This window comes from Lissotriton helveticus, chromosome 10, assembly GCF_964261635.1.
Source record: "Lissotriton helveticus chromosome 10, aLisHel1.1, whole genome shotgun sequence".
NCBI lineage: Eukaryota > Metazoa > Chordata > Amphibia > Caudata > Salamandridae > Lissotriton > Lissotriton helveticus.
This window is the reverse complement of record NC_136071.1, coordinates 1,145,367,592-1,145,389,487: the sequence shown is the minus strand read 5'-3', so window position 1 is coordinate 1,145,389,487 and position 21,896 is coordinate 1,145,367,592. Positions and strand designations below refer to the sequence as shown.

The 21,896-nt window shown below is 45.0% G+C and overlaps 2 protein-coding genes across 4 annotated transcripts in view; one reads left to right on the top strand and one right to left on the bottom strand.

Moving 5' to 3' along the window:
• The window catches only part of AZI2 (5-azacytidine induced 2), a 174,908-nt gene extending 154,120 nt beyond the window's left edge, over window positions 1-20,788 (bottom strand). The window contains exon 1 of one of the 3 annotated variants that reach the window (XM_078663951.1): window positions 20,637-20,788. The gene's annotated coding sequence lies outside the window, so the exon portion shown is untranslated. The other 2 variants (XM_078663952.1, XM_078663950.1) reach the window with 2 other exon arrangements.
• LOC144785297 (endogenous retrovirus group V member 1 Env polyprotein-like) lies at window positions 16,110-21,617 on the top strand. Its single transcript, XM_078664271.1, has 2 exons — window positions 16,110-17,640; window positions 21,514-21,617. The coding sequence occupies exons 1-2, from the start codon at window positions 16,110-16,112 to the stop codon at window positions 21,615-21,617; spliced, it is 1,635 nt and encodes a 544-aa protein (XP_078520397.1).
• The last annotated feature ends 279 nt before the right edge of the window (window positions 21,618-21,896 follow it).

Below are 21,896 nucleotides of genomic sequence, written 5' to 3'. Positions count from 1 at the left end.
TAATTTAAGTTGTGTACATTATGTGCTTTTTTGGGGGTGGGGGTGATATAGGTGTAGTGTTCACTTATGTTTTGTTAGAAATTAAAATGGGGAGATATGTGGAGTAATGTTTATGTAAATGATGTTCTATGTCAATGATGTTCTATGGTGACATTAGTGTTCCAGGGTCTTAGGAAGCGTGAAATGCCCGGACAGATGTGGAGACGGCAGCAGCGGAATGAGTCTCCTGGGCTCTTATACTTTAGAGATTCTCTTTAATAAAACTTTTGTTTGGCTTATTATGAATGTGTCCGTGACTTTATCAACGCAACTCAGCAGTATTTTGTATATTGTAAATATATATAGGAAGTACCAAGAAGAATACTGTAAACCCATGTATTTACATATTTACAAAGCTCTATAGGCAAAATGTGGACAACAGCAGAAGTTCTTAACATAAACAAAATAGCTTAGTCTTTCAGTTCAATGTGTGAAATACCGCTCCTTATTGAATTTAGTATGACAACAGATTTGAGTGTAGACTTTATTTAAAAACTGAAAGGGGAAGCGCTCCGAAGCATTTGCGAAACTAGTGTTAAAAAAACGTTATACTTCAAATGGGAAATTCTTATTAAAAGGTGTAGGTATTTGGAACGACATTTAGGACTCTGGAGAGGACTAAAGGCCTAAATATAAAGCAGTTGACTTTCCACCACTGCCTAATAAGAGTGCTATTACATACAGAGAACGTGCTGGCAAGAACAAAAACATCTACTCCTTTCAGTTTCAAGATGATGGCTTATAAAATACTTCTTGGTGTCCAGCCAGCAATATGGTGACTACTACATGGCTGCTGTCTTCTCTATGCTGAAAGCCCTGGCAGCCAGTCCTGGTCTGGTCCACCTCAGTCGCACTGATGGAGTATGGGGAAAGACAGCCTGCCAGGCTAGAGGTGGACAGCAGCGCCCTCCACTAAGGTTGTAGCTTGGCTCTCCTCAAGCCCCTGTAGTTGTGGAGTAAATGCTATACCCACATCGCTGGGCTAAAGTGACCACTGGGTGCCACAGAATATCAGAATTTCTCTCTAAGGCTGGACCAGGGTGCCCAGCAGGTATGGGGTGATAGATTGGCACAAGAAACTCAGAGCAAAGGGGAGGTCTTACTCCACTGCAGCAGGGTGTGAGATGGGCCAATCAATAAATCAATCAGGGATTTATAAAGCACGCTACTCACCCGTGAGGGTCTCAGGTCGCTGGGGGGAAGGGGGGTGGAAGCAGCTACGGATCAGTCGAATAGACAGGTCTGGAGGTCCTTCCTGTACATGTGCAGGGTCGGGCAGCGTCTGATGTTCACAGGGAGCTTGTTCCAGGTCTTGGCTGCGATTTAAGAGAAGGCTCTCCCACCTGTTCTGTTTCTGTGGATGCAGGGGTCCTCTGCCAGGGCGAGGTTGGCGGAGTCGAGGTTCCTATTGGGTACGTGGAAGGATATTTTCTCGTTGAGGTATTTGGGTCCGATGTTGTTGAGGGATTTGTAGGCGTGGGTGAGTTGTTTGAAGGTGACCCTCTTCTCGACGGGGAGCCAGTGGAGGTCTCGTTGGTGATGGGTCATGTGTATTGAGGAGGAATGTGGCTGCTGCATTCTGGATGGTTAGAAGTTTGTGTAGAAGGGTTCTGTTGATTCTGGTGTATAGTGCTTTGCCGTAGTCCAGTCTGCTGGTCATGAGCGCGCGAGTGTCGGTTCGAGAAAGCAAGCCCGAGTCCCAGTCAGGGGCTTTACTCCTTGGCTCCTTCACACCTTGGAGGACAAACACACTGTGAAATTGCCCAGGTACAATAACATACTGAAAGGAAAGGTCACAGTACATCGCAGGTCATTTAATGGAGGGGTCAGTAGGTGCACTTTTGTCGCAGCAGGTGGTGGTCTCTCGGAAACACCTTGCTTCCAAGACAATATGCCACACAACATGAATGATAGTTACAATTAACTAATAGCTGATAACTATGACCTAACCTATGTGCAAATGAATGACCTTTTGCCAATTTCGATGTATGGACTGTATTAACTCGGTTAATACAGCCAATACAGTCTATAGCCAGACCGAAACACTGCTGCTTTAAAAAAAATTTAAAATAATAAAAAAAGAGAAAGAATAGGATGTTTATCTTCACCATGATGTAGGCCACAAACATGCATATAAGTGCAGGGAAAGCATGCACCTCACCCAGTGCCTCCCACATGTCACACCACACACCCATGCAATACAATATATAAATTCACCTTTCATAACTCCAGATGGGAAGTGTCACAATGACACACTAGTTGCTATTATACAATAGACAAATGCCAGATAACGTTACAAGAATAATTAAGCGAGCAGCATTCTTTTTCAAAGTCTCAAGGACTAAACACATTTTTCGAAGAAAGTGCTAATTCTAACAGAAGCACATCTGCTTTCAAACCCTTGCTGTGTTTACCTGCTGTTTTTGCTTTAGAAAAGGTGTTTTTCCTCAAATCCATTCTTGGTGTATATTTTGCTGATAGTGCTTGGCAAAAGGAAGGAGTCGTGTTTTCTTTTTATCGCTTTGAAACTCTTTTACAAAAAAAAAAACTTTACATGTGCTAAGTTTTCAACTTGCTTCTTCAAAGATGAACACTGCTGTTAGCTTAACCCCTTCGACGCTCATGACGAGCTGGGCTCGTCATGAGGTAGCCTCCTCGCACGCTCATGACGAGCCCAGCTCGTCATAAAACATGGGAATGAGTAAATCCCAGCGTACGGGCGGAATTCCGCCCGCACGCATGCGGTTAATGTGTTTGTGAAGACAAATTTCTGGCCTGGGTCATGTGGTTTTTCGAAATGGCTACTCGGCTGGTTTGCCAATGGCTGACATCTCCAACCCAAATATGTCATGTGGACATGTTGTAGCCTTTTCCTTCACACTAATCCGGGCGTCCTATTGCTCAGATGTCTTGTGGTTAAGTATGACTCTCCGCTTAGAGCCTCTGAGGGTGGAGGTACCCTTAAATTAAACACAAAGGGTGGGGTGGTGGCGGTGGGTATCAGCGAGAAAAGGTCTAGAGGCTAAAGCAAATTAAACATTGGACGAAGTTGATCAAATTCATCCGCTGACCATAGGGACCATAATTAATTATCTTGAGATAAACCCCACAATATTACTGTCAAAGTAATTAATGCCCCCAAGATTTACACCTGGAACCCCTGCATTACATCCGTTTGCATACCAAAAGTTCCGCTGTCGCTTCTGGGTGGACTCAAAGGGCATTTATGGCTGTCTTTAACAATTCACACCATGTGCTGCTCCTCAAACACTCCTAGGTTGACCCTAACAAAAAATTTCTGAAATCTACTAGGTACTGCCAACACTTGATGACAAAAAAGATTACACTATTTACAAGCTGGGCAAATGGCCATAGCCTCAACTGCCCTTTTGTCCCAACTGTCTTTTTACCTTTTACTCCCTTTCTGTCCCTCAACTTAACCCGACATTCCTCCCGCAGACTGCGCCAATTATTACTTAACCTACATCTATACCCAATTTAATACTTCTTGGCTTAAACCACAGACCACTGCCATGGCGTCTCTACTTCACATACGTAGACCTCATGGAGCCTCCTGGTGGATATTACTGTCCATAACTTTAAACGATCACAAAGTACTAGGAATCTGTCAATCTAGTATCAACTACATGCCATAGGGTAAATGACTGAGGTTTGACAAAACACTAAAGATGAACAGAATGCTAATAAATGTAATGTTACTTTAATCGGATGTGTTAAGTAGCGCAGTGACTGCGTGAAGAGGATGACCTCACGCTAGGCTTTATGTTTTTTCTATGAAGCCATCCTTTCCTTTTTAGGTCGAGCCTAAGACAGCGCATGCGCTGTCTGCAAGACCTGTTGTATCCTATTCTATGACTTGTGGCTCACCCACTGATTCTTATTGGCTGTCAATCAGAAATTCAGCTTTGTTATTGCTGCATTTCAGTAACAGTTCCTCCTTTGTGTGCCTAGCTTTGCTTCTGGCAATTTAACTTAAAAAGCATTTTGTTTGGTCATCACACTGTATAGTATGTATGTGATGGCCCCTCCACCCTTTTTAGACGAATGGGCAACACAAGGAATTTTAATGTAGTGCGAGCACTGCATACAGCTTCTTCTCCTGGGACACGCAAAACATCGGCAGTGTTTAATACTGTGGGCCGTTTGTATGTTTATAATAAAACATCCTTTCTTGTTTTCTGTTCATTTTTCTTGTGCATTTAGTATTATTATTATATTATCACCGAAATACAAAGATGGTTCCTTTTTCTAAGACACATAAAACAGTAAGCGTGTTTACTACTGTATACCCTTTGCATGTTTATTTGTTTTCGGCACGTGCTTTTGTGCATTTATTATTATATTATCGTGGAAATACAAAGACGTTTCATTTTGGAAACTGCTCACACTACCACAGACTTCTTTGCACCTGCACTTTTATTATTGTTTAATGTAAATGTAGACAAAATTGGAATTAGCACCCATCATTTCAAAGACATCATCATTATTTTTTAGAGCACCGCAAGTCCATACAAAGTTAAAGAAAAGAAAAAGTAGGTCCAAGGATCACTTGTAGTCGGAAAATGTTCTTTATCGGTAAGTTCAGACATTTAAAAACCAAGTAGTCAACAACTGATTCTTTTTAGCCAACGTGCTTCAAGGCTCAGAGTACAGTATTGATGGTCTAGATATATCCCATTCAAAAGGAGATAAAATTCAATGACATAAATAAGTCAAATGCCAATAATATTCGGAGATCGTTGTTCGGAACAAAAATAACATAGTAAGGCGTGGTGGCCAGCAGCGATTCAGGACATCTATGCTCGTGGATTAATGTAAATGTGTACAATTACATAAAGTGGGCACGCAGTGATTTGAATACATTCACAGGATGTTGAGCAACGTTGAGGCTTGAACACTGATCCCCAGGTCCGCAGTCGGCAGCTCCGATGCTGCCGCTTATAGGAGGAGGGGGCGGGGTGGAGCCGGGCTGCTCTGTGAGCTTTGTTCAAATTCCAAGCACGTAATTCCCCTCACTTTTTTGAGGCAGCGTAAAACCTGCTGTGACCAGCAGACATCTGGACACCCAGGAGGATAAAGTCTGTGGCTTTGTAAGCCTTGGTTTGTGAGGCCTGGGTCTGTTCATTTATAAGAAACTCTTAGACAGTTTGGGCTGATAATATGGAGGCAGAGCTGATACTAAATAGAGATTTGGCAACGTTCTGGCGTGCAGGTGCGGGCTATCTTTAAAGTGTACACCTACGAGATAAGAAATAATTAATGCTCGTTTTTTATCGGCTGGCCTTGGGGGGGGGGGTTGTCCACTTTTTATGGTTTAAATCTTTTATTAGTATTTCAGAAAATAATGACAAACTAATACAGCAGAGGAATCAAGTCAAAGGAGGTAGCAAGCTCCTGGCAATTGGTCACTTAGTACTTAGCTGTAGTTGGTACAGAACAAAAAAGAAAAGAAAAGCCCTCCTCCTGCAAACTGCCCCCAACCAATCCCACTCACACACTTGTATTTCACATCATAGTAAAAAAAATTAAAAAAAAAAAAAAAGATGCGATCAAGTCTCCGTGTGGCCCTCCGGCTATGGAACCTCTGAGAGGCGTAAGAGTCTGAGGTACCTTGGACATGTCAGCTCGTAGAATCGCTGTGATAGTAATGACACGTAGGGACTCCATACCTCTTGAAAGTCCTCCCCCTTCCCTACTAAAGACATGGAGATCTTTTCCATTCCTAAAATGTGCCATATTCTGTGTAACCAGTTAGTGTGTCTGGGTGCGTTCGCCGTTCCCCAGTTGGCCAGGATGGCCTGGGCCGCCGCCTCTAGCGCCATACCAATCTGTCGACCCCGGATGGATTTTAATTGATATGTTAATGGGTTTGGGAGACCTAGCAACACAGATGTTGAGAAACTTGGGAGCTGTGGGTCGAGGTGCCTGACTGTCATCTATGACCTGAGAGCAGTAATGCAGGAGGCTTGGACACTTCCACAAAATGTTTATCAGGGTCCCTTAGTCCCCACAACCCCACCAGCACCTATCACTATGTAAGGATTTAAATGTATTTATCTGGACCGGTGCTTAATACCAGTCCAAGGTGATCTTAGTTAGAAACTCCGTGAGAGCTCTACTGCGCGCAGTGTGGCGTGCCTGGTAGGCTATACTCTCCCACTCTTTCGTGTTCAGGGACCGCCCCGTTTCTTCCTCAGCGTGCCCGCCCGGCGTGATATGTATGGACTTTAGTATGAAGTAGAATTCCATATAGCTCTGAGATCATGCATTTGACGGATGATTTAGCCGGAAGCCCCCTTTCATACTGGGTCAGGTGGCGTTGCACATTATTGCAATTGGAAGGGTGCATAATCCAGTGCCTCAGCTGTGGGTAGTGGAATCACTCCGACTCCGGAAGTCCAAAGTCCTCGCACAAAAAGTGGCCCATGGAGCGGCATGCGGACTCCCTCCAGATAGCAAAATCTGGGGCGTTCGCGCCCGGCGTGAGGTTGGGGTTCTCAAGAAGAGGAGACAGAGGGGATGGAAAGGTGGTCAGACACATTTTAATGCTAGTACAGTCCCAGGCAGATAAGGTCACCCATGTTATTAGGGACACATACAGGATGTTGGGTCTGTGTGCTTTGGGAAGGAACGGCGCTTTCTATAAAGCTGTGCCCGCAACAGCCCTGTCATGGAAAAGCCAATACTTCTCCGATTCCGGGCGGCTCCAAATATATCTCAGTTGTGCTGCTTTAAAGTAGAGTTGCAAATCAGGAATTCCTAGTCCTCCGGTCTCTGGGGGAAGATAACTCAAGGACCGCTTCATGCACGGTTTTCGACTTTGCCAGATGAAGTGCGCTAGCTCCGCCTGAAGTTTGGCAATCGTGCCCCAAGGAGGGGAAAGAGGCAAAGTCTGGAAGAGGTATAATATTTTGGGAAGAGCCGTCATCTTACAGGCCGCTATTGTTCTCAGCCAGGAAATTCACAGGTGTTTCCACCTCCCCAAGTCACTCCGTATTTGCCGGAGCAGTGCTCCGTAGTTATTATCTAGTGTCGCTTGAATCGTGCTAGCTAGCTTTATCCCTAAGTATGGGATGGTCTTCGAAGTCCACATCAATGAGTATTGGGACGCCAGGAGATCTACTGTCCCCTGAGGCACATAGAAATGTAGTGCTTGGGATTTAGTTACATTAATTTGAAACCCCAACACTACCTAAAGGCCCCTAGTTCTTCCATAATGGCCGGAAGAGAGAGCGTAGGACATGCCAGGGATGCCAGGCAATCCTCGGCATAGAGGCTAATTCTATGTCTATCTCCGCCAAATGGGACACCAGAAATACCCGGGTGGTCTCGGATCCTCTGGGCCATAGGCACCATATACAGGGCAAATAATAAGGGCGAGAGCGGGCAGCCCTGGTGTGTACCTCTGTGTATGGAGAAAGGGGAAGAGGTGAAGCAGTTATCCTGGACTGTCGCAGTAGAGGCCAGGTAACAATTAAGGATTTGGGTCCTACACCTATCAGATCCTGAAATGCTTCAGCACCTGGTTGAGGTATGGCCAGTGGACCCGGTCAAAAGCCTTCTCGGCATCTACTGCTAGGAGCATATATTCCCCCTGGAACCTGTTTGCCTTGTCAATGATATGTAGCGCTCTTTTGGTATTATCGCTAGTTTGCATTGGAGGAATAAAGCCTGCTTGGTCCGGGACCACTAAAAAGGGGAGATATGTGTTAAGTCTATGGGCAATGATATTTGTGAAAAGTCTAAGATCAACATTTAAAAGAGAAATGGGCCGTTAGAAGCTGCATCGTTGTTTGTCTTTCCCAGGGTTATGTAGAACTATTATAGAGGCTATGAGCATTTCAGATGGGGTCGACCCAGGGTCCGAGAAGGAGTTAAATAGTTTTGTGAGGATAGGGGCCAGGGCAGAAAGACTTATAAAAGGCCGCCAACATCCCATCTGGGCCTGGCGACTTCCCAAGCTTAAGGCGTGCTATCGCCAAAATGACCTTCTCAATGCGGATATCCTCATCTAGAGCTTCAGCTGGTCTGGGGTAAGGGCTGAGGTCTTAACCCCCCAACAAGTAGCGGGATCCAGCCTCTGCATCTAGCTGTTGGCAGTCGTATAAATGCGCGTAAAAGGCCTTGAAGGCGTTCACTGTGTCTGGGCCTTCGTTAACGAGGTCCCCTGTGGGGGAGAAAAGCTCAGCAATGCCCTGCTTGTGCCGTTCGGCCCAGAGGGTAGTAGCCAGGCGCCTGCCACATTTGTCCCCCCCAATATAATAGGAGTGCTGTAGACGGAGAGCGGAGTATTCGGCCCTATCTGTGTCGAGTGCAGCTACTGGATAATTGATGTCAAACCCTTGGAGCTCCCGTGCACTGATGTATGCAGTCCAGTTCTTTGATTTGCCTTCCGAGGTCCTCTCTCTTTGCCCTACGCAATTGATTATCTGCAGAGGAGATAGCAATTCACTTCCCTCGCTTGACGGCTTTTAGAACGCAGCATAATGCAGCCGGCGATGTTGCAGTGGTGTCATTATGTGTTAGATAATCTTCAGTTGGATTTGGTTTTTAACGTCTTTGCGGTGCAACAGGGAGTCCCTTAGTCGCCAGGATCAGGGAGGGAGAACGAGTGGGGATAGGGAGAGAGAGAGAGAGTGTTATCTTGGTCTGATAGTGTAGCTGTGTGTATCTCTACCTCCTTAGGGAACAGGAGAAGTTCTTTAGTGCCAAGAAAGTGGTCCAACCTAGCATATGTTTTGTGGGTACTGGAGTAATATGAAAATGCTTTAGACTGTGGGTGTTTGATTCTACATAGGTCCACCACCTCTAGTTGCTCCAACCGCGACAGCCCGTCCATGGACACTGCACCGGACTGGCCATGTCTCTGTGCCGATCTGTCCAGCGAGTTGTCAAAGACATGGTTTAGATCCCCTCCCAGCAGTACCAATTGATCTCCTGATCCCAGTGTCCGCTCTATAGCCCCATGCAGGAACTCTTCTTGTTTCTCGTTGGGTGAGTATAGTAAACCTATCACGAGTGACCTATCTGCAATGGTAATCTGATATATTAGCATGCGTCCCCTGATTTAGTCTATCTTCTGTGCAATTGCCCCGCAAAAAGATTTGCCCACCAGGATAGCCAATCCCCTCGATTTAGTAGGGCTCGAGGAAAAGAATTGCTGGGGAAAGTCCCTAGATTTCAGTCTGTGGCAGTCCTCGGCAAGAAGGTGAGTTTCTTGCAGTAGGCATATGTCTGCCCGAGAGGATTCCAGGAAGTTGAGGATTGCCTGCCTTTTGACTGGGTTGTTAAGCCCACGTACATTGAGCATTAGGATCTGGAGAGTGCTACCTGGCATACGAGAGGTGAGCTAACTTCCACTTTGTTCTTCCCGGGAAGCCCATGCAGCTAGTGAAAGCAATACCGTATGTGCCTCCAAAGCAACTCCTGTGTGGGTGAGGGTGGACCCCAACAAAAACCCCTACAAAAGAACAAACAACAGCCATAAGAAAAATGTGAAAGATAGTCCTGTGTCCAGTCCTGTGGAGCCGTGGAACCACATGGCTCCCTCGAGGCGAAGAGGGGGACCGACTGCGGCCCGGCATCCACACGAGACGGTGAGGAAAATTGCGGAACGTCCTGAACCAGAGCCCAACCTGTGAAGAGACGAGTCCGAGGTTCTTCGAGCCCCACCTTAGAAGCTGCGCGCATTTCAAGATCTTCAAGAGGCCTTCCAGTTATTTTGTTATTTTTTCGGTGAGTACTGCTGAAAAGTATAAAGACGAACCCACAGCTTTTGTGGGTGCGGTAAAGATACATGTTTTTGTTGGTTTCTCACCGATCTTTGGTGAGGACTGCTAAACTAGTATAAAAGACGGACTCACCACTTTGTGGGTGCGGTAAAGATACATGTTTTTGTTGGTTTCTCACTTATTTTGTGAGGACTGCTAAACTAGTATAAAAGACGGACTCACCACTTTCGTGGGTACGGTAAAGATATATGTTCTGTTTGTTTTTCTTTTTCTCTCAATTCTAAATCTTTGAAAAGTCTTGCCATCATGCCTATTTTCTCGAAAATATGTAAGATAGCAACCAAAAGGAGTATTCTTGAGAAGGAAATTCCCCTTCCTCCTTGGGATACTCCAGGACACTTCATGTATGCAAAACATGGTGTCGGTGCAATTATTTATTGTGATTTATGGGTGGATTATACTAAAGACCTAGAACACAGATATAGATGGCCTGAAAATGGTACTTTTGACATGGAATGTATTATAAAATTAGAGGAACAGTTGTGGAAGAAAAAGGGAGTCCGCCAGTCACAAAGTGACTCGGTGGAATTATGGAGAAAAGAAGCCCATAGGAGGCAACAGAAGGAATTTCATAAAGTTGAAAAGGGTAAGAGAATGTCAGAGCAGGCCAAGAAAGAAATAGTAAGTGAAAGGAATAAAAGGGAACAATCAGCCATTTCTACTGGTTTTTATCCTGTATTGCCATCTGCACCTGAAAACCTTAACATTGCAGCACCTAAGACACAACCTAACGCCCCATCACCAGAGGATACTTTCACTAATTTCCTCTTAGATACTCCACCTCCATATGAGGTTCCAGTAATTCAACACCATCTGCCTCCGCCACCCCTTTTACAACATAACGCACCACCCCTCACTCCAGAAGGGGGTGCTGTAGGTCCAGACCCAGGTAAAACAATTTCTGACTGCCCCTATGACCCGACTCCGAGAAACACAGGGGAGGCGGGCCGATTAAGTAAAATACTTCATGACTCCTGGGAAGAAATAAGACATCTACCAGCAATTGACACGTTTCTTCAAGCGGCCTCTGAGTTTCTTCGTACTGGAAAACTCACGAGCCATTCACGCTATGACTACAAGAAGATCACACCCTGTAAAAATGCACATGTATAGGTTCCTCATTTGCTGTTTCATAAAACACATACAAGCAGAGGAAAGAAATGTACCAGTTTCACTTTTTGACTTATTAGATTCCGCATCTGACCACGCTAGTCTAGAACTTGTAAATGATGCACTAGACAGGTTCACCCGTAAGGTGACCCGTATTCTGCAAAACTTGCAAACAAATGAAGAGAATAAGAAACTTGAGGAGGAAATTACTGAACCTACTGAAAAAGTCTTACCTGTTCGTTCTTCCGCCCCTAATTCGCAACACTTCCGCCTACATTCCTCCAAGGTCACTCTGAACGGTCATCTCCACATGAGTTATTTGAAAATACATCCAATGCATTAGACTACTGGTTAGACCAGGAACCTCCGCTTACACCGGAGGAGGAGGAAATAGCCAGAACTGCGACCCTATGGGTCTCTCAATATAAGATATATGACAATGATCTCATAGCCCAACTTTTTCTAGCATTACCACGGTCACATCAAAGATTAGCAAGTCTCTACATGGTACAACATCTCATCACACTCAATGACACTCATTTTAAACATGATCTAAGACTCGAAGATTTTCTGTCTGACTGCGCTGATAACATGTTCCTCCACAATAGTTCAGTTTTTTCTCAACACATTTATAGATTTTAGACAGAAATACCAGAAAACGACTGAATATAAATCTTTCAATAATACTTGTGGGCCAATTAATAGACTTCCTCAAACACGCCAGTTCCCCATGTGAGAGGTCCACCCCAGAGCTGACAAGAATGGCGCGCTACAACGTGTTTTTATTTATGTACCCTCGACAAAAGTTACTAAGGATAAAAGAGATGGTTCCCTCCCACTCAAAGGATCCTGCTGGATTCTTTAAAGAATTAGGAGATGTATTAATGATGGGAACATATACTCTTTCTGATATCACAGCAATTCTGAAATTATTGTTGCCATCGGGTATATATGACAAACTAACAGAAAAAGATTGGGAAGTAGCAGGTGAACACATTAGATGGACCGAACTTCAGAATGACGAAAATACTAGAATAGCAGGTCAAGGTATAGGAGACAAACTAAAAGCACTTCCTGGCACTATTTTAAAGGTGCTACCACAGTTACTGACAGTGAAAAAGGAGGACTGGGATACCATTTCCTCCTGCAAACAGAAACATGGTGAAGACATAGGAGATTATTACACCAGACTTGAAAAATGTTTTGCGGTAAATAGCGGCCTTACGCCGACAAGCGAAGCTTACCCGCATCTGTTTGTTTCCAAGTTAGTAGACAACGCCTTGCCAGCTATTAAGGAAAGAGTACTAAAAGTAGAAAGTACCTGGCAAGCACATACACCACCACAGGTGTTACAAATGCTACAATATCACCAAAATCGCATTAGGGATGAAGAAGAAAATGATAAGAAACGCATGAAAGACACCAAGATGAAAGCATTAGTAGCCAAAACTGCACCCCAGCGCCAACAGACACCAGGTAGCCAGACAAACGTGTAGAGCACTTGTAATTATTGCAAAAAGACGGGACACTTCGTTAAAGACTGCCCTGTCTTAAAGCACAATTTGGCTACTGGTAAGACACAGCCTTGTCCATATCAGCCAAACAGAATGTTTCCCAAGGCAGTTCAACACCTTCAGTTCCACCGACAACACAAATGGCCCAAATGAACATTATAGACAGCGACTACACTGAATACTACCCAGATTTTTCATGATGTTGCCCAGGGAGAGAAGATGACAAACTGCCCCTACTCCCCATCCCAGTAGATCAGAAAGGCCCATTTATAGAGGTCCGACTTCTTGGGGAGGATAGAAAGTTTCTACTAGACACTGGGGCCAGTAAAACAACAATAAGCCATCAAGAGGTCCCAGAGGCACCTCTCTCGGGTTCAAAAAGTATTTCTCTGGGTTTCTCCGGACAACCTGTGACAAACGGCACATCAAAACCACTGCCCTTGCAGGTTGGTCCCCTCACGACAACTACAGATCTTATATTGACAAAATCATGTCCAGAAAATTTGCTTGGTATAAAAACATTGAAAGAATTAGGAGCTGTTATTGTTTGCTCACCTAAAGATGTCAGATTATTTCTACGAGATTTTAAGGGCCACTACACAAGTAGAGAATTAGACAAGCGTTTGAAAGATTTGCCACACACCCTTTGGGCCACTGATTCCACCACAGTGGGATGTATGAAAATAACACCTCACAAGGTTACACTGAAAGAGGGAGCCCAACTACCACGTATAAGACAATACAAAATTCCACCTCAAGCTGAACAAGCATTAATGTTAATTATTCAGGACCTAATACAGTCAGGTGTGATTAAAGAAACAACTTCGAACATTTGCAATTCCCCTGTTTTACCAGTTCATAAAAAAGTGGAACCAGGAACACCACCTGTCTACAGACTAGTGGTGGATTTGAGAGAGCTCAATAAATGTGTCATTCCACAACACCCTGTGGTCCCAAACATCTCCACTTTACTCACAGCCATAGATGCAGAAGCAGCGCATTTTTCTGTCATTGAAGCATCATTGCTGGTACTAAAATTCTTAGCTGAGAATGGCCATAAAGTTTCCCCTGGTAAGCTCCAATTTTGTTTACAGCAAGTGGCATACTTAGGGCACTTGCTGTCAAAGGAGGGTAGGCAGTTTACACAGGAACGCATCCAGCTCATACAACAAATACCACAACCAACAACACAGAACAAGTTCGAGCTTTTGTTGGTCTCACCTCATATTGTAGACAGTGGATCCCGCAATTTGCACTCATTTCTAAACCATTAGTGCAGCTGACAACACTCGAAGCTGGCGCTACTCCACAATTACCCTGGACAGATGAACACACGCAAGCTTTTCAGTCTCTTAAAAAGGCTATGTGTCAAGCCCCAGTGTTAGCAACACCTGATTACACCAAAGATTTTACCTTGTTTGTAACAGAAAACTCAGGTACAGCACGATCAGTCCGGACCCAACTTCAAACAGACGGACATAGACCATGTGGTTATTTTTCAAGTACATTAGATCCAGTAGCACAAGCATTACCTGCATGTCTAAAAACAGTAGCAGCTACTGCACAAGCTATTAGACAAAGCGATGCTATTGTATTGGGACATCATCTGATAGTCCAGGTCCCACACGCTGTAGAACTTCTGCTAAACAGAACGCAAACACAGCATCTGACAATAGCCAGACTCACCGGATATGAGATGATGCTTTTTCAGCCCCATATTGAGATTAGACGATGCAACATTTTAAACCGAGCAACACTGTTGCCACTGACCTCTCCTACCGAACAACTTCACGATTGTATTGACATAATTGATTTAGTGACCAAACCCAGACCAGATTTACAAGATACTCCCCTTTCTAAGGCAGAAATGACACTTTTTGTTGATGGTTCTTGCATGAGACTCCCCACTGGAGAACTAGCAGCAGCCTATGGCGTCACAAATGGTACAAACACTTTGGAAGCACACAAGATAGAGGTACTGTCGGGACAAGCAGCCGAACTCATAGCACTAACACGAGCATGTCACTTAGTAAAAGGAAAATCAGTTAACATTTACACTGATTCACAGTTCGCTTTTGGGGTTGTACACAACTTCGGCACATTATGGAAAGAGAGAGGATTCCTCACATCACACAGGTCTAAAATACAGCATGCTACACTCATCACTGCCCTCTTAGTGGTCAGTCAGTTACCAGCGAAAGTTGCAGTATTAAAGTGTAAAGCGCACACAAAAGGAACCGATGAAATATCAAAAGGAAATGATTCCGCAGACAGTGCAGCCAAATTAGCAGCAAACACAGAATTGAATATACTACACCGCCAATATGCAATACGAGACCCCTTTTCTGACATCCAGGATGTCCAAAGTCACACCACACCACAGGAACTGCTAGAATGGAAGGAAAAAGGAGGGGTCCTTACAGATCAGGGTTGGATGACACCGGAAAGAGCAGTAGGGTTTCTGCCGGATGCTATGGTACAGGTTACAATAAACACCATACATGGACCAGCGCATCTGGGAGAAAAAGCAATGTTAGACAGCATACAGAACATATGGCACAAACATTTGAGAGCTGCAGCCAAACAAAAAGTTAAAACGTGCATGATTTGTAATCAGTTCAACTCAGGTAAAGGCACAAAGGTGGAGCAGGGTGGATTCCAACCCCCTGACCATCCATTTGAAGTTCTCCAAATGGACTATATCCAGATGGAGAGATGTAGAGGTCACAAGTATGTGCTAGTTGTAGTATGTGCTCTGACCAGATGGACAGAAGCCTATCCCGTCCCAGAGTACACTGCAACGATAACTGCTAAGCAACTAGTAAGAGAATATTTCCCGAGATATGAGTTGCCCCGCGTCATCTACTCAGACAACGGCCAGCCCTTCTCCTCTGAACTCATGAAGCAAGTGTCTCTTCTGTTAGGGTACACTTGGAAATTTCACTGTGTAAGACATCCTCAAGCAGCAGGTCTAGTAGAGAGACACAACCAGACTTTGAAGACAAAATTGGCCAAGATATGTACAGACAAAGGCGTGGACTGGATGGTAGCCTTACCGGTTGCCCTCTTCTACATGCGTATGGTAGCACATTCCAGAACCGGTCTATCTCCGTATGAGGTGGTTTTTGGCAGACCACCAAATATGTGGGGTACGCCAATGCCTAAAAGAATTACTGATGTAGACAGCAGAATATTGACTGATTACCTGGCTTCCTTGATGTCTGCACTCCAATCTTGTCGTTCACAGGTCGCTGCAGCCTTCCCTGACAAAACCGCCCCTGGAGAACACACCATTCGACCCGGCGACTGGGTGATGATAAGAAACTTCGACAGGACCAGTCCTCTTCAGCCCAGGTGGAAGACTCCGAAGCTCGCGCTCCTAACCACGCGGACGGCGGTGAAGGTCGAAGGCAGGAAGGGCTGGCTACACGCGAGCCACTGCCGGAAATATTTTGAACAAAGAGACACTGTTGCCGGCGACACTGCCAACCCTAGTGACATTGTAACAGAACAATCTTTTGTGCCCTTGGAACTGACCCCACAACAAGAATATAAATCAAAGTTGAGGTCTGCCATCCGGACTCTGGCTAATTAAGCCCACTGGGCGCAGGTCCAGTGGTGAAGCGGTTGGAGCATGGGGATGGATTTAAACACCTTGACTATGTGGGAAAAAGATAGAATGAAACGCAGAAACAAGAACTTTAAGAAATTGCGTAGTGGTTCTATCATATGTTTAATGATATTGTTTTTCTTCATAACCATTATGGCGTGTCTTGGTTGGATCCTCCACACTGTTTTTCCTCCAACACCACACACCTCTCATGCACCCAACAGCACTCAGGAACACACATATCATGACCTACCCCCTCATGAACAAGCCCATAGACTAGCCTTGCAAAACAATACCTTTATAGAGATGTTACACTACACTCATCAGGCCAGCAATAGCACAAATTGCTGGATATGTGGCCGCCTCCCACCTCATCAGAAAAAGGGAGGGATGCCACTTTTCCCTTTTCCATTTTCCTATAATGGGACTTTTGAAGCCTGGTTCGCCCTAATAACATCTGACGATACTACCCCCACCTCCTGCCCTGACGGAAATAATTCATGCACGAATGGGTGGCCTTGGGGGGGGGGGGACTTAAACAAGGTACTTAATGCTGCCTGTTACCCAAATGGGGATGGAACTCCTCAGGCGACAGGTACAGTCCTAGAAAGTGAAGAATACAAGCAAGGGCACATGACCATGTCCTACAAGATGTTAAATACCAAACCTAAAAAGAATGCTGGTCCCCCTTCCATCTCGGTCTCACCAGTAAAAGGACACCTGTGCATCCAGAAAAATGGCTCTGTTCCATTAGGACACAGTGACTGTCATACCACTATAAGTTTTGAAGACAGAGGAAAGTCCTCATTTCTAGCATCTCGCCATACTTATTTAGTCTGTGGCCAAACGGCCTATGTACAGCTGCCCTTGAACTGGGGAGGAACTTGCTATATAGCATTCCTGTTACCCCCTGTCTTTGTGGCCCCATCCACTTACCACCGAGACCTCCTAGTGCCCCATGTCAGACATAAAAGAACGATCGATACCTCCTTGGTTGACCAAACAGAAACCTCATGGGAACAGTATACAGATTTTAACAAAGGGTTCTTCTTCTTTGTTGGCCCTGTACAGAACAGCAAGCGTATACGCAGGTTGACAAGGACCTTAGAGGCTGTTGTAAACCAGACGGCGTCTGCCCTGGGGAGCTTAACCCAGGAGCAGTCCGCCATACGATTGGTTACTCTCCAAAATCGCCTTGTCCTTGACATCATCCTGGCTGACAGAGGCGGAGCCTGTAAAATTATAGGCTCTAGCTGCTGTATATTTATTCCTGATAATTCCCCATCTGTATACACGGCCATAACAAAATTACACAAGATAGCCGTAAGTTTACATCAAGAACCTGGCACTTGGACGTGGTCTGATTGGTTCTGGAAGATAATATCGTCCTGGGGATGGCAACTGCTGTCAGCAGCAGGTATAATATTCCTGATAATAACTGGATGCTGCCTTTGCATCCAATGTGGTCCTGCCCTGTGCGGTCTATGCGCTGCAAACTGCATTCCTAAACCACTTGTCCAGCAGAGAGAAAGGGGAAGAATTATGCTACAAGAATGTATAGATGATCTCATGCAAATTGAGATATAATGTAGGTACACTCTGGGGCAAGGAGGGAATGTGGAAGTAATAAAATTGACAATTGTGCCCCATCATTTCCCTGTTCCTGCCTGACAGCCATTTTTATCATTCAGACAAGCACCCATTTTGTGTGTGACATCTATTTTGTCTTCAGACCCACAAGCAAGACACCCTGCTCTGGCACCCCCGTTCATGGACCACACATTTCTGTGGTTCTGCCAATTCTGGGAACCAGCAGCAGATAGTTCCTGTTTTAAGAAGTAGTTCCTGTTCTTAACTGTAAGACACCCTGCACCTGACATCTTAGTTCATTGACCACCCCTTCCTGTGCTTCAGCCAATTCCCAGAACCAGCAGATAGTTCCTGTTTTAAGACATAGTTCCTGTTCTTGACTGCAAGCCAGAGAGCAGATGGTCTCTGTTTTACACAAGATAGTTCCTCTTTTTGACTCTTGTGGTTCAGCCAATTCCCAGAACCAGCAAGATAGTTCCTCTTTTTGACTCTTGTGGTTCAGCCAATTCCCAGAACCAGCAAGATAGTTCCTGTTTTACACAAGATGGTTCCTGTTCTTGACTCTAAGCCAGAGATAAACCCCCGAATGAGGAAGGGCCTTCAACTGAAAGAGAACACATTTCCACACATTGCATGCCCTCTCACGAGACACAAGACACTTCCCTACCTTGACTCATCTGTTGGAAATTACTGATTGTCACTTCCCTTTTTCTTGTCACTTCTCTTTTCTTCTTTTGCCTATTGACTGAAAACTGTATAAATATTCTGATGTGTGAATAAAGCTGCAGACCACTCCTGTACCCGCTTGGTGCTGGAGCTCTCCCCTTAACTCGAGTTACTGGATCCTTTTTTATACTCGAGCACCACAGACTCCTCCCTTTGCTTTGACTGAAATTATGATTATTAAGTATAGAAATTCTGAAATGAGGTAATATTGAATTAATTTACCACAGGGGAAGGGGGTGTAATGTTGTCTGTGGCTCGATGCCTACCCCCCGCCGCCCCTCTTCTAGTCGTACAGTGAGCAGAGACCTGGACCCGGCTCAGGGGGCAACAATTTTAGCCATCGTGGAAGGGATCGCCTCTAGGGCCGCCTGCCGACCCCCAGCAATCTCTTCTGGGTCTGGCTTGGCTGGGGTTCGGCCACTCTCTGACAGCCGTTCTTCTTCGCTCTTTGCGATGATGGTGGTGTGCCTTCAGTGCGGTGCTCCTCTGGGGGTTCTATTCCTAGTACTCTACATGTCTCCTCTAGTGACCGTAGCTGGGGGAGTTTGCCCTCCCTTCAGAAGATTAGTCGGAAGGGATGTTCCTACGAGTAGGAGATACCAAGACTTCGGAAATGAGCAGTCGCTAGTCGGAATGACCGGCATTTCTGCAAGCTAATTGCTGCAAGGTCCTGAAAAAGGGTGGGGGAGAGGCCCCAAAAGACCACAGGGTGTGAGCTGCGTACTTTCTTTAGTATCTCCTCCTTTATTTGAAATTCATGTATGCAAACCAGGATGTACGGAGGGGATGAGGCATTCTGACTGGGGAGGCCCACTCGGTGTGCTCTGCACAACCAAATATGAAATTACCTGAAAAACTGCCTACCGAGGCTCTAAAGCTCAAATGGCATGACAAATTAGGACAGCTTTATATAACAGACTGCATGGCAAACTACGTACAAACTGTGAGATAAACAGTATGACAAACTGTAACTCCGTTTGCATTAAAATATCTAGGTTGAAGCAACCCATAGAATAGGGTGCTACCCATCTGTAAAGTACTTCAGCACTTCACGAAGGTTAAAAACCCACGAGCAAATGTCAATACAAAACAGTGTTCAAGTGCCTAATGGTGTAAAGCATCCCACAAAATTCAAACCCAACAGCTTTAATATCCATTTATAAAGAATTGCACAACAGCACAACACATTTGCATGAGATGCATATTGAAATATGACACGAGGAATAAAAACAGCATAAGAAACGTTAATTCTTCTGTATGACTAAATCCTAGCACTTGGCTCCAATAAAGTACGGTGCTACCTGTCCGCAAACCTCCTCAGCGCCTTGTTTGGGGTAATAAGTGTTACTTATTGAATACAAACAAATTCGTATTTTAATTTTCGGAATGCTCTTGGGGGGGGCATACATGTTATGCAAAGACGAAATTAAACAAAAACTAAACAATTAGAAGAAAAATACAAGCAAGTTCCTGTCATCCAGCTAAGTAAGAAAATAAACTCAACCAGGTCTGCTGAATGTACAATAAGGATGTAAATAGGTGTGCTCATATACGTAGGGTGGGAATGAGCCCTCTATGCAGAATTTTGTGTCATCAAAGCAGGCACCAATGGTATTTAGCTCGGCCTACCCGTCTAGCACTGATGATAAAAGTATAGAAAGGTATAAATAATTAATACTCTAAGGGAGTAAATGATGTCAGAAGGAAGGAAGGTGTTCATGACAAACAATGAAGCTCCACGGCGTTGGTGGCATTGCAGCAGGGCCACATACTGCCTGTAGTGGGGAGGGAGTCTGCTAGAAGGGAGAGATAATGGGAGAGATGTTGTGAAGGTGTTAGAGTAAGAGGTGGGGTTGGGGAGGATCGCAGCAGGCGCTCAACCCATTGAAGTTTCTACATTTCTAGTCCCGCCCCCTCGCGCTCAGGGACCTACTTCCAAACCTAGATCACTTCCTGGGACGGGTGAGCCCGGAGAAGGGGTCCACCAGGCAGGGGTCCGTGGAGGGAGATCCAGGCCCTCAGAAGCACTCAGGGCAGCAGCGGGAGACGGGGCAGAAGACACTCCGAGGCCGGACGAGGAAACGCGGAAGTCACCAACACCGAAAAGTAGGTAGCTGGAGATGACAGCTACAGAGAGTACAGCCCGGGTGGATGTCGGCGGAGAATCGCGCTACAAACTCTGCTGTGACAAGAGTCCAGGCAGACTGAGCGCACTTGGGTGACGTTTCTACTTACTGTCATTGAGCACATACACGCCGGACACTTCCGGCTCCTTCAGGTGGGCACCGATTCGGCTTTGGCAACAGACATCCCTCATAAACAAGGCGCTCAGTAAAGAGTCGAACTACTTCCGCGTGCGTTATTAGTCAGGCTCAAAACACACTATCATGGGTGGGCACGTGCAGTGCATCGGACCAATGATCATCGCCAATTGTTTTTATAAACCAATCCTAGTCAAGGTCGCAATGTGTAGAGACTACTAGCAAATGAATAGCTGTCGTGTAGTCGTTAAGCCAACCATATGAAAATGATAATGAAAATATTTCTACTGACCAATCGTATGCTTTTCTCACCATTAATACAAAGTTTCCGCCTTCGGGGCAGGTTGTTGGTTGGCTGGGTTTGGTGGGTGTTGCTGTAGTTACGGTAATTTATATGTTAAAATAAGTCTGTTAAAGCATAGCTGCCAAGGTTTCAGATTGCTATGTGTGACATTTTCATAATTTTAGTGTAATTATGAGTGACATTTCAACGATTATGAGTGACATTTTCTCTCCCAGAACGGAGAAACTGGATCTCACTAGCCAGTTAAATCATTTTCTGTAGTTTCAGTAAATTGTTTTAGTTAGGGGTGGGTGCTCTGGTGTCTGGATGGTATGGGAATAGAAGCCAGGTTTTCTGTTTTCCCATGTGTGGCATTTATAGGCTTTCAGGGTATTTATGAGTAACATTTCACTGGCTTATGTTTGACACTTTGTAATAAATTAAAGACAGCTCTCAATTTCATAGCTTCTTCTTGGAACCAGTCCTTCTTATAACCTATTGACTGCAGTGCAAATTAAGAACGCTTTTGACAATAGATAAATTTACCAATATTTCGTCTCCCTTACAGATCCAAAATGTGTTAACATTCTTGATGGCTGCAGAAGTAGTTACCAATTTAACACAGTGACACTCCTTAAAGACCAAATTAATACATTTATTAGAGATAAATAGTCAAAGACAACAAAATATACTCTAACAAATGCACAGCGCTTCTCTTTGGAACATGATTATTTTTTTAATGACTCCCGAATTATTACAGTCCCAGGATGTCAGCTGTTCCCGGAGCTGCAGTGGGGCTCTGTTTTCGCTGATCACGACGTGGTACAGAGGCCCCTCGGCTCCTTGGGTGTGATTTGAAGGGCGACTGGAGACATCAGTCATTATGTTGTTTGGGGGGCGGGGAGGTCAGGATCACGAGAGTTAAAGATATGCCCTCGTCTGACTTCTCTG